The sequence below is a fragment of the Spermophilus citellus genome, assembly GCF_964194105.1.
Source record: "Spermophilus citellus genome assembly, chromosome: 19".
NCBI classification, from domain to species: Eukaryota; Metazoa; Chordata; class Mammalia; order Rodentia; family Sciuridae; genus Spermophilus; species Spermophilus citellus.
This window is the reverse complement of record NC_138201.1, coordinates 13205553-13218603: the sequence shown is the minus strand read 5'-3', so window position 1 is coordinate 13218603 and position 13051 is coordinate 13205553. Positions and strand designations below refer to the sequence as shown.

At 38.8% G+C, this 13051-nt stretch overlaps 1 protein-coding gene across 2 annotated transcripts in view; it reads right to left on the bottom strand.

Annotated features, from left to right (window-relative positions):
* The window catches only part of GRM7 (glutamate metabotropic receptor 7), a gene marked incomplete at its 3' end in the record, with an annotated part of 844437 nt that overhangs the window by 233767 nt on the left and 597619 nt on the right, over nucleotides 1–13051 (bottom strand). For both annotated transcript variants that reach the window (XM_081276152.1, XM_081276151.1), the window contains exon 7: nucleotides 7247–7386. In XM_081276152.1, coding sequence (XP_081132278.1) covers nucleotides 7247–7386 — 140 coding nt within the window. The remainder of the gene's footprint in view (nucleotides 1–7246; nucleotides 7387–13051) is intronic.

The window sequence follows — 13051 nt, the reverse complement described above, 5'->3', positions numbered from 1 at the left end:
TTTATATGTCTATAACAAAGAAATTCTAAGCAACGTGAAAGGATTCCCTATTGGACAAAATCAAAACTTTTGAAATTAATTCTTAGATTAATTTTGTGGAAAAAAAATTCTGCCTGCTAAGAGTGGAGACTAAATTTTATTTTTCTTGTCCATCTTCAACAAATACAAAAAACAATTTATTTTTAAATTTTTTATTACTGTAGTGGAAGAGATTATAAGAGTATCTTATCTAGGGCTGGGGATGTGGCTCAAGCGGTAGCGCGCTCGCCTGGCATGCGTGCGGCCCGGGTTTGATCCTCAGCACCACATGCCAACAAAGATGTTGTGTCCGCCGAGAACTAGAAAATAAATATTAAAAATTCTCTCTCTCTCTCTCTCTCTCTCTCTCCTCTTTAAAAAAAAAAAAAAGAGTATCTTATCTAAATTGTTTTCATTTATTAATAACCAAATGGTCCAAAAAGTATTAAAAATGACTGTCTATAAAGAATTTCTTAGATTTCAAACAAGTTTTGACTTCTCTGTTTTGGAACTTCTACCCCGTGGTCCCCATGGATGTACCCATTTCCTAGAGACACTGTTGGTATCCCAGACGAACCAGCACACATCCAGTGGCTCATACCAATTGGAGAGGCTTAGTCTGCATGCCCATCTCTATCACTATGGCCGAAATGACTGGCTTAGACTAAAGCAGCTGCCATCCTTGAACTTGTAAACATCTAAGGCAAGCCACATGGCTAGAGAAGGAGACTTGGGTTCTTTGTTCCCAAAGGAAAGAGGATGGCGCATGACTGCCAATAACATCCACCATTAAAAAGACTACAAGTTCATTAAAAATGGTACAATTTTTAAAAAGACTACTGCACTAGTAGTGATTCAAACCATAGAGTCTATCTCCAAAGAGCTTTCAGGTCTCTAGGTGTGACTTTTAAGTTCATTAGGGAAGTAATCACAGAGAAAGCTAACAAGCTTCATACCACAGACATAGAATGACAGATCAATGAGGTTTATGAGAACTAAAGTAATTCAGAAAAGGCAAGACAATATTCACTCCATTTTTATTGAAGAGAGAATGCCAATCACTACAGTAAGTTGCCTCTTAAGAATACCTTAAGATTTGCAGTCCCACCAGCAATGTATGAATGTGTATGAGTCCCACCATCAATGTATGCGTATGCCTTTTCCCCCACATCCTCGCCAACACTTACTGTTGGTCTTCATAATAGCTGCCATTCTGACTGGAGTGAGATATCTTACAGTAGTTTTGATTTGCATTTCTCTAAATTGCTAGAGATGATAAACATTTTTTCATATATTTGTTGATTGATTGTATATCCTCTTCTGAGAAGAGTCTGTTCATGTCCTTGGCCCATTTATTGATTGGTTTCTTTTGTTTGTTTGTTTGGGTTTTTTTTTTTTTTTGGGGGGGGGTGTACTTAGCTTTTTGAGTTCTTTATCTATCCTAGAGATTAGTGCTCTACCTGACGTGTAATGGGTAAAAATTTGCTCCCAAGATGTAGGTTCTCTACTCACCTCACAGATTCTTTGCTGAGATGAAACTTTAGTTTCAATCCATCCCATTTATTGATTCTTGGTTTTAATTCTTGCAGGATAGGAGTCTTATTAAGGAAGTTAGGGCCTAATCCCACATGATAAAGATTAGGGCCTACTTTTTCTTCTAGTAGACACAGAGTCTCGGGTTTAATTCCTAGGTCCTTGATATATTTTGAGTTGAGTTTTGTGCATGGTGAGAGATACAGGTTTTCTTTCATTTTGTTACATATGGATTTCTAGTTTCCCCAGCACCATTTGTTGAAAAGGCTCACCTTTATTTCTATCATCAATAGAGTTCATGAAATATTTGTAGAATTTTCTAAAGCATCCACATTCCATTCCTTTCCCTTTTTTTATTGGTGATTGAACCCAGGGAGCACTTAAGCACTGAGCCACATTCCCAGCCCTTTTAATTTTGAGACAGGATTTTGCTAAATTGCTTAAGGCCTGACTAAGTTGCTGAGGCTGGCTTTTTTTTTTTTAATCTTTTTTTTTTTATTGGTTGTTCAAAACATTACAAAAGCTCATGATATATCATCTTTCATACATTTGACTCAATTGGGTTATGAACTCCCATTTTTACCCCAAATACAAATTGCAGAATCACATTGGTTACACACTCACATTTTTACATAATGGCATATTAGTGACTGTTGTATTCTGCTACCTTTCCTAGCCCCTACTATCCCCCCTCCCCTCCCCTCCCCTCCCATCTTCCCTCTCTACCTCATCTGCTGTTGTTCAATTCTCTCCCTTGTTTCCCCCCCACCTTTCCCCTCACAACCTCTTATATGTAATTTTGTGTAATATTGAGGGTCTCCTACCATTTCCATATGCTTTCTGAGGCTGGCTTTGAACTTGCAATCCTCCTGCCTCAGTCTCCCCAGCCTCTGGGATTACAAGTGTGAGTCACCACACCTGGCTCCTTTCCTACTTTCTAATATATTCCCTACTGCAATTTTTAAACAGTACTGCATTGTGCATTCTAAAGCATTTTTTTCTTATTTCTTTTTGTTTTTTTGTGTGTGTGCTGAAGATTGAACACAGGGGTGCTTAACCACTGAGCCACATGCCCAGGCCTTTTTTATATTTTTATTTAGAGACAGAGTCTCTCTAAGTTGCTTAGGGCCTTGCTAAGACACTGACTTTGAACCCACAATCCTCCTGCCACAGCCTTTGGGATTACAGGTGTGTGCCACTGCATGTGGCAATGTTTTTAGAACTACTACTTATTCTTCAAAAATCCTGGATTTTTCCCCTTAACTCAACGTCTATGTGTAGTCCTACCATGTAATCTATCTACTATACATCCATTATTGAAGTCTGTGGACTCAGAACATAGGGGCTTGCTCTTTTTAGTCTATAGAAACACTGCTGAGAAGCAATACAATACATACTTGTTGCTTTTATGTCTTTTGCATTCTCCCAAGAAGTATGTTTTTGTGAAATCTCTTACTAGTAGAATAGAAACCTGAAAAATTAAGGTTATTTACTTATGAATTGCAACTGAGAGAGTAAGTGACTTTTCTGGCTCTATAATTACCTTTTGCAAATTTCTCATTAGTGCAGAAATATTCTGGTACTGAGCCACGCAGTCATCTCTTAGAACACAGAGGAGTCAGGGCTCAGAGCTACCACACTGGCAGTAACAGTACATGGAGTGCTCCATTAACAGAATATGCACTACTAGGCACCTCAATTATAGCTGATCACATGTAGAAAAGGCACGTGAGTCTGCTCTGCAGCATTGGGATTCAGACAACCTGAAACATTCTTGGCTCAGAAACTCACCTGCAATTACTGACTTCAGAGAAAGCTCTCCTGAAATTTTCATTTGCTAGAGAAGATATAACTTGGGATTGCAAGGGTACCCCTGGGTCTTTGCAAAGGAAGAGACCATTAGCTACTTGAAATGCTTTGTATTCTTCTGTTGCTGAGAGGAAAGCAAACTTATAAAACAATGCTTGCTGTAATTCCACTCTTGGAGATGTGTTAAACTGAATCCCAACAAATACAACAAGAAGGAAGAGCATGAGTAGAGTGATGTATGACAGGATGCCAATCACTGGATAGGACACCTGAACCCTGGCCATGGGTTCCAGGTAAGAGGGATGAGGTGAACTCTAGAGACTGTACTTTTCTTCTTCTTTTCCTAAAATGACTTAATTCCAAATTAATAATAAAAGGGGTCCACAGTATCACCTCCTATTACAACCTGCTATCTAAGTGGTCACTCTAGTTGAACTAACCCAGATTCTCACCCCCTTTAAAAATAACTATTCATGCCTGATTCATCCCTCTAGATTGCACGCAATCCTAAACATAAACAACTGCATCCACCTGAGGACTCAGGGAAACCATTAGCTCTTTATAACACACTTCCCTCAGCATGACAAAGTAGAATCAAACATGTCCTCACTTGATGCCAAGCCAAAGATACACTTCAGATCTAACTTTCATAAAACCAAAAGAAAATTCAAAGTATGTAGTTGACCCAACTTTCCAGGCTAATTGAATATTTTACACTGGGTACTGTTTGGAGTAGCTGGAATGAAATTGTATTGTTTTCTAAGAAGTTTTGAAGGCCAGGAGTTCTCCCGCTATTCTCCTTTCTGTCTTCTTAAAGCCCATTTATAGGTTTATAACTTAGTTTTTTAAAAAAGATAATTATAGCTCAAAACTCTTGTTTGCATTTCAGGCTTATATCCATTTCATTTCGCTTTTGATATTTAAGAAGTCCCACATATTTAAAAAAAAAATCCAAGTTAAGAACTGGCAATCCTGATTTTTATTCCTCCTACTGCCTCCTATTCTTTCTCATCTGAAGGGGTGCCAGCATCCACAAAGCCCCTTATGTAATACATATATACCTCTCATTTGGCTTAATCTCCATAATCGTTAAATATGTCTAAGCCAGTGTTTCTTAAAGTGCCACCTACATTACCCAGACTTCTTAGAAAGACAAACATTCAGGTCTCCCTTAGCCCCAGGCCTTTTGAATCAAACCCTGGGGATGAGGCCCCATAGTTCATGTTTTCACAAGCTTCCAGATTGTTCTGATACATACTCAAGTTGAAAATCACTTCATTAAGCCACACTACTGTCACCCAACATCTGCAATACTTTTTTGCTAAGTTATTTTTCATTCCTTATTTTTTTTTAAATTTATTTTTGTGGTGCTGAGGATGGAACCCAGTACCTCACACATGCTAGACAAGTGCTCTACACTGAGCTAAACCCCAGCCCCTGCAATAGCCTATTAGTCATTCTATTACCCTTCTTTTCCCTTCCAATTCATTTTCTTCCCAGCAAAGTAATTTTTATCCCTTAATTTGAAGAAGTCACTTCCTTATTATCTCTTAGTGGCTTTTAAATGCACTCATAAAGTTAGAGTTTTCACCATGGTGCACTAGGAACCTCAGAGATAAGACTTTTATCTATAGCTCTTGTGTCTTCCCAGTCCCTCCCCATCACTGATGACACTAGGGCTATGTCAGCCTTCTTATCAGCTAGATGCCCATCCTGTGGACCCTACATCTCCACTTCTATTATTCGCTAACCATCTTTCTTGTAACACTCTGGAATGACCACATACCCATCTCTTTACTTGGACACCTGGTAGTTCCCTCCTACATGATCAATTGGCATGAGAACAAGTATCCTGTTTCCTTTGGCAATATGTATTTACTCACTGCCTCTCACAGAGTGTATCCAAAGACAGGTATTGTAAAAACAGAACCATCACCAAATTTGTTGAATGGCGTATCGAATGTGATTCTCACAAGGGATATGACACATACGCAGTAAACAAAAATAAAGTTAGTATTGATACTGGTTCTTAACGTTAGTGTGCTTAAGAAATTCCAAATCATATATGAAGCTGGTAAATGACACTGGCAAAATCTTATGTACATGGACAAATCACACATTCCAAAAATTAAACACAGGTGATGAAGCTTGTGCTAGAAAAGATTAATCACCTGTTCAATGTCCTGGGTTTTATAATAATCTCTGTGCATTTCATATACCACAGACCTTGACTATACTTTTAGTCTTGGTTGAACCATCTTTCTATCACACAAGTAATACCAGGTAAATATCCCTTTAGGTAAGTCCATCAGATTATACCACACTTTGATTCTGCTTTTTATCACTATACCTTGGATTTTCTTTTTTAATTTTCTGTTTTGCTTTATTTTTTAATTCCTTTTTGCATACTAGATTAGGACACATTCCATTCAGGACAATTTTAGCTGCTTTCCAGCTATGTCCCTGAGCATTCATCTCAGCTAGGGCTGGCACTAGCTATCCGGTTCCATTCATTCTTGGATGCCATATTGTAATCCTTTAGGTTCAGGCTTGGTGTCAGTTCATTTGGCTGGTGAAACTCAGGAAAGGGAGATGGAGAGGTGGACAGGTATAAGCAAAGTCAGGCCCCAGGAATGGGAAAATAAGGTTAACTGGCTTGTGATCACTTTACACTGTTTCCTTTTTAGAAACCATGGAACAAATCCCCATCCCAGCCCCAGATCCCGATTCTGTTTTCCACTTTCAACGATTCCCCAAGTGCCTCCAAAGGTACAGAATGATAAAGACTAGTGACATCATTTTCAGCTTCAGAAGAGACAGAAAGAATTTTCTGGGAAAGGACTATGATGGTTAATTTTATTTGTCTACTGGACTGGGCCAAAGGGTGATAAGACATTTGGTCACATGTTCTTCTAGGTGTACCTGAATGGGTGTTTCTGGATAAGATGAGCATTTTAATCAGTAGACTGAGTCAAGCAGACAGCCCTCCCAAATGTGTGTGTCTCATCCAACCTATCCAAGGACTAAATTGAACAAAAGAAGTGGAATAAGAGACAATTCTACCCCCTCCCTCAAACTCCCTGAGCTGGAACATCAGCATGGACTTGATCCTATGCAAAACAGTGGCTGTTTACTTGAGATCACATTTTAAAGAAAAAGGTAGAAGTTATGGAAATTGCTAATACTGCAATTAATCAGATAATCTCAGTTTAAACCAAAATGACTCATTAAAAATCATCCAAAGAAATAAAAAAAAAAAATCATGTCAACTCCAAATAAGGAAGAAGGAAGAAAGGACAAAGGAAAGTGTAAGAGAAGGATCCCATAAAAGTGACAGCAGATAACTTGTTAAGCAATATAAGCTTTGGGTTAAATGAGAGAATTCACAGAGGTTATAACTATAGTGCAAAAAATTCAATACACGTTTTCTAATGCATGACCATGATCATCACCCTTACTGGTACTATTAGTCAGTCCTTGCTGGTGCCAGTAACAAATTGCAACTTCACTTGTGTATGCACAAGTGTAACTCAGTGTTAAGTGCTTACTTAGCACCTGTGAGATCCTGGGTTTAATCCCAGCACCAAAAACTGAGAATAATTTGTTTTACTGTGCAAATTAAAATTCTTGCAACACTGTGGCGCCTGCCTTTAATCCCAGCAGCTCAGGAGGCGGAGGCTGGAGTATCACAAGTTCAAAGCCGGCCTTAGCAGTTTAGCATGGTACTAAGAAATTCAGTGAGACTTTGTCTCTAAATAAAATACAAAATAAAGCTGGGGATGGGTCTCAGTGGTCGAGTGCCCCTGAGTTCAAAAACAACAACAACAAAAAAAACAGTTCTGCTCATTCATCTGACAAGGGAAGAGGAAGAGCAAATAGAACTCACATTGAGCTGCAGTTCATCTGTCCATTGCCCAATAAGACGATAACCGGGATTGGTGGTGTTCGTCGTCTGGTACTGAAAAATGTCATAACGCCCAGGGGCATCCCCATTCTTGTTAAACATCACAGGGGTGCCAGCGCTACCTGAAGAAGGCAAGGAAAAAGACAGATTTTACAGTTAAACCAGATTCCTGTGTCTCTTGAACTACGGATGAGTCTGCAGACCTGTGGAGAAGAAAGTTGGGAAATAACACCAATGCTTAGGAGGTCTTCCCCAAGTGATCTGTGCTATTCAAAGGCAGGTTATGTCTAGGCCTGCAAATGCTAATTATAAAAGATAGGAAGACAATCCACCTCTTCTTTTGAAGAATTCCAGTTCTCAGTGTTTCTTAAAATTTTATTCCAAACTCTTCCCACGTCAGAGGAAGAAAAACTATTATTTTTCAGAGATAACATAAGTTTTGGCATAATGCTACTGTTGTTGAATACAATTCTGATCACCGTAATGGTTATTATTTTAGTTTCCTTAATAAATTGTGGTCAACAAAGAACAGTTTCAAAACCAATAAATTTTAAAAAGTGTATGTAATTAAAAACAAGCAAGGAAATAAGTATAAATGTTTATTTAAATATGTACTTGTCTACTGACTGAATTTAAAATAATTTATTTGATAGCCAGTTTAAAATGCTTAGCAGTGGGTCTAGAAGAGGTTCCATAAACATTAGTTTCTTTGTCAATCCCCATTTGGATCCTCTTAGAATGTCCTTCAGATGCAATCAATCTGACATTGAAGTCACTTTAAAAAAGATAAATGTGTTAATATATTGAGTGTATATACACACATAATTTGCAAGTGTATACGGTTGAATGAATCAAAAGCCCTTAATGTCAACTACCTGGAATAATCAGTAAACCATATACAAGGAAGGCAAGACATAAGCTTTGGTTACTTTTAGCAAAACTCATAAAAGAATAAAAAAAAAATGTTCAGTAACTTGTATTTTTTACATGTTTCCTTAAACCAGGAGAAATATAACTGACTTTATGGTATATATCTGATATGTGACTATAGATTTATATACTGGGTCAATATTCTTACCAGAAAACAATGCTCTACCTTCTGTCATTTATAAGTAAATTCATAGGTCATTTACCAGCCAGAACAAGATCACTGAGAAGTCCACTCTATTTCTCAATGGGGTGGAACAGGTATGGAGAAGTGTTAAACAAGAACCATGAAGCACTTTTGATAATTTTCTCATTATTGAACATAAGATATTAACACTGACAGAGTTCTCCATGTAGTTAACCAAATTTTTAGCTTCTGCAGAACTCAGGGAAACATAAATATTTGCATTAATGATATGGATGAAAACATAAATCATGTGGCGATTTGCTAAGGGAGGAAACTGAGGAAGAGTCAGTTGTTAGGTGTAACACAGTGCAGGACTCAGATGGGAGTGATGGAAAGGTTAAGTTTATTACTCCAGATCCCAAACAGGTAGCCAGCTTCACAACAGGGCTAATGGGATAAGTGGGTGGGGAACAGCCTGGAGTAAGTGCTCAGCCAGTGGGTGGAGAGGAAGAAAGAATGGGAGGGGCCTGAGGGTCAAAGCCTATGCTGGGTGTTACCTAGGTGGGTTTCCTATGACGGAGTGGGATGGTTAATATACAGAGTGCACAAGCCTGGTGACTTGTGGATTACATTAGCGAGCTCACCAGGCATCAACCAGAGAAAGATGTTCTAGCGGTCCAGGGTAGAAGGCCTGTGTATTCATCTCTTTGTCACTGTACCCAAAAGACCTAAAAGGACTATTTGAGAGGAGGAAAACTATTTGGTGCCCAAGGTTTCAGAGGTCTCAGTCCATAAGTGCCTGAACTCAGTGCTTCAGGTCCAAGGTGAGGCAGAACATCATGGTACAAGAGTGTGGAGGAAGAAAACCACATAGGATATGGTTCCACCATGAAGTAGAGAGAGCACTCCATTCAATGAGGGCAAAATATAAGCCCCCAAAGCATGCTCTCAGTGACCCACCTCTTCCACCACAACCTACTATCCTATAGTTACCACCCAGCTACTCCCCATCAGTGAATTAATGCACAGTTTGGTGTAACATTCTTATAATCCAATCATTTCACCTCTAAACTTTATTTCATTAGGCTCTTGGGGGCCACCTCATAGCTAAACCATAACAAGGCCTTTTCTCTCTAGAACATGAAAACAGGAATCGGAGAAAGACTGCTTCAAAACATGTAAGTCAAGGATGACAAGACTGGACAGCAAGATGATATGAGGCTGCATTCCTATGAGAGAGTTATCACACCATGTTAACCAGACAGGAGGAACAATGTTTAAAATAGTTATAGAAAATAGTTATAGAAACAAAAGACAATACTCGAAGAAACAAGCATCAAGTCAGAAGTGGCCCCATACAAATGATCATTCAACATAAGGATAAAGTTAAAATGAGAGCCAGAAAGAGGGCAATATATGGGGTGCTAAGAGGCCTACCATACCAAGCTGGAAACTCATGGTGACAGTGACCTCCAGGCAACATGGGCTCAACATCACAGGTAGGATAGAGGAACAGCCAAGCAAATGCACACCATCCTACAATTTTATGATACCACTGGATATTAAAGAAGAGTTTTAAAAAATCAGCTTGTACTAGGCTGAATAACGATCCAAGTAGGTCCAAGTCCTAATTTGCAGAACCTGAAATGTCACTTTCTGTAGCAAAAGGGTCTTTGCTGAAAATATTAATTAAGGACCATGATATGGAAGATTGTTCTGGATAATATGGGAAGGCCCAGTGCAACCACAGAAGTCCACATAAGAGGGAGACAGGAGGAGTAAAAGGTGGAAGATGTGATGATGGAAACAGGAAGTTGGAGTGATATGAGGCCTGGATCACAAGCCAAGTGGCCTCCAGGAGCTACAAAAGGCTAGAGGACAGACTTTCCCTGAGTCTCCTGAAGGGACCAGCCATGTCTTCACCTTAAATTCAAGTTAAGGGAAGCCTATGTTGGACTTGCCAGCAGCAGAACTGTAAGATAAAGCATGGTCATTGTTTAAGCCATCAAGTTTGCAGTGATCTTCTTATGGTAGGAGTGGCCAATGAAGATGTAGTTGGAGGAGACAGAGCATCCAACTTCCTAATTTTATAGGTGATGAAGCATAGGTACATCTTAAAAAAAGGTAAGTCACTTGTTCTAGTCACCCAGCTACTTACACTAGAACAGTGCTTGGTAACTGGTTTTGGAATCCTCTTGAATGGGTTTAAATTCCAAGTTTACCACTTAACTGAAGTTTGGCCTCTGTTAAGGTCTCACTTTCTAGCACTCATATTACATTTCTCATAGAGTGAGGATGTACTTGGTTCTGTGCCTTTTACATAGTAAAAGCTTAATAGATAACGATTTTTCTTCTTGTTGTTGCTTCATTTGCTGATATTTTGAAACCAGACAGAACACATGCCTTCAGTTAGTCACACTTTGGTCTTTTCCAGGGCACCAATGCTGCCTCTGTTAACTGGTATCTAATTTAAATGTCTCTACTGCTAGAAAAAAGTTTTTTTCCCCATATAACAGGCTAGAGCCTAGTTTGGAAGTGGGAACTAATCTCCTATGAACAACACTGATTTGGTCTCACCAGTTAGTGTCACTGGTTAAATCTGGTTAAACAGCCAAAGGCACTGTTTTAATTTCTTTCTTCTCTGTGTTACTGAGACATCATTCCTGCAGACTACAAAAGCACCCACTTTATTGTAACAGATCTTGTAAGCTCCATGTATGAATCAACACAAACCTTCCCAGTGTAGGGAGAAAACAAAAGCCACATCAACAACAACAACAAAAAAGGTTTCAATATTGGCTTCCTGCTTTCAGCAAGTCTTCTAAGTCTTTAAGCAGAAAAAAATGAAATCTGGATTTCACATTATTAGCAAGAAACAAGAATCCTGTTGTTTCGCACTAATAACATGCAGCTATTCACCTTTCTTTTTTTTTTTTTTCCACACTGGATACTAGGATTTGTGTTCTCCTTTGCTATAAATTCTACAGCTTCGATTCATTCAATAATATAAGTGGAGTTTTTCATTGACTTGGAGAGAAAGAATATAGGAGCCTAGGACTCCCGAGAGACTCAAGAACATGGCCTAAATATTCACTGGAATGGGACAGGTCACCTAAATCTTCTTCCTCCTCACAATCTTTGTTAGAAGAAATGATTCTTGCCTTGCCCTTTCCAGAGCAAGCTGTGTTTAAAAAAATCCAGATTGAAGAGCTGGATACTTTATCTAAGTGATGACTTGTAATAGTATATAGTGCAGCCTTGACCTTCTGGATGGGTTCTATATACTGCAACTGGGTTATTATCTCTAGTTTTTTTCCCCCCCACAACTCTTTTTTAACAGAACCCCTGAACTTCTTGCAAGAGAAAAAACAGACTTTGTATTCAATGAACTTTATATTTAAAAAGAAAATCAAAGAAGTCCTGAGAGAAAAAAAGAGATTGGGGGGGGGCGATGATCACTGCAGAGATTTCTACAAGGTGTTATGTCTAGAATACAGGTATGCTTGGGCCAAAGAAATAGGGATACCTGATAAGATGGGTGGCAGAGAAGAGAGTGTACACATGACTGAAAACCCCACTAGGTGAGAAGATGTGAATAAAATTGCTTTCTTCCTGAATAGAGAAGGACTGGGGATTCAGACTGCCCTGATGATGAAAAGATCCCCTCCGTCAAGTGAACTGCCTGGCAGGTTTTCTGTTCTCATTTTACCACCCCATACAAAGAGTCCAGCACTGATACGAGTTCCTGTTATCTCTTTCAGCTCAGCAAATCACCCTAAATCTTAGCACTCAAGGCAATGAAATCATGGATTTGGTAATTAGGTCAGGATCCAATGGAGGCAGTACATCTCTAGACCATGTACATCAGTTTGAAGCAATTAGAAGCTCACATGCAGGATAATTGAGATGGGCTGTAAGGTGGGATCTCAGCTGTGGCTGTGACTAGAGCACCTTTGACGGTGACATTTTGTCTTTTTATCAGCATAATAATTGTGTTTGTATTATTTGTAGAGAACCATGCAGAGCTCTATTACTTTTTGTGCAATGAGAAGTCACGTGATGTCACTTCCAAATTAGTCACAGCCTCACCCAGATTCAAAGGGATGGAACACAAACCTCATCTCTCAATGAGGGAAAGCTAACATCATGCTCCAAGAAAGCATGTGAGATGTGACATCTTTACAAAATATCTCCTACCTCAATTTCTCCTGAAATGAGAAAACATAGGTCTAGACATGCATTCATTCATTCATTTCATTTTCTCTCTCCTCTCTCTCTCTTTCTAGTGGTGCTAGAGATTGAAACCAGGGCTTGGTGCATGTAGGGCAAGTCCTCCACCAATTGAGCTATATCCCCAACCCAAGACATACTTTAAACACATTATTATATCAAGATTTTATATCCAGGCACCAAATCTGTTAAAGTTGCATTTCCAAGTATTATTATCTGGTCATATGAGTCAACATACCAATAACTATAGTGAATTTTGGCTTGGGATTTTGCATTCATTTGGGAAGCAGGGAAAGGTGGTTTGGAATGAAGAGTCATCCTTTTCCCCTCCATTCATAAGATTAAGTGAAGTACTTGGTGAAGTGGTAGTAATACTTTATGGATACTCTATTATCATTTTCTAAATTGAAGGTCAGAGTTATTAAATTGTACTCTATTGGTCTGAAACAAAATTCCTAGGGATAAATGGAATTTCTTACTAAATTAAGGGGAGCACAATGAAG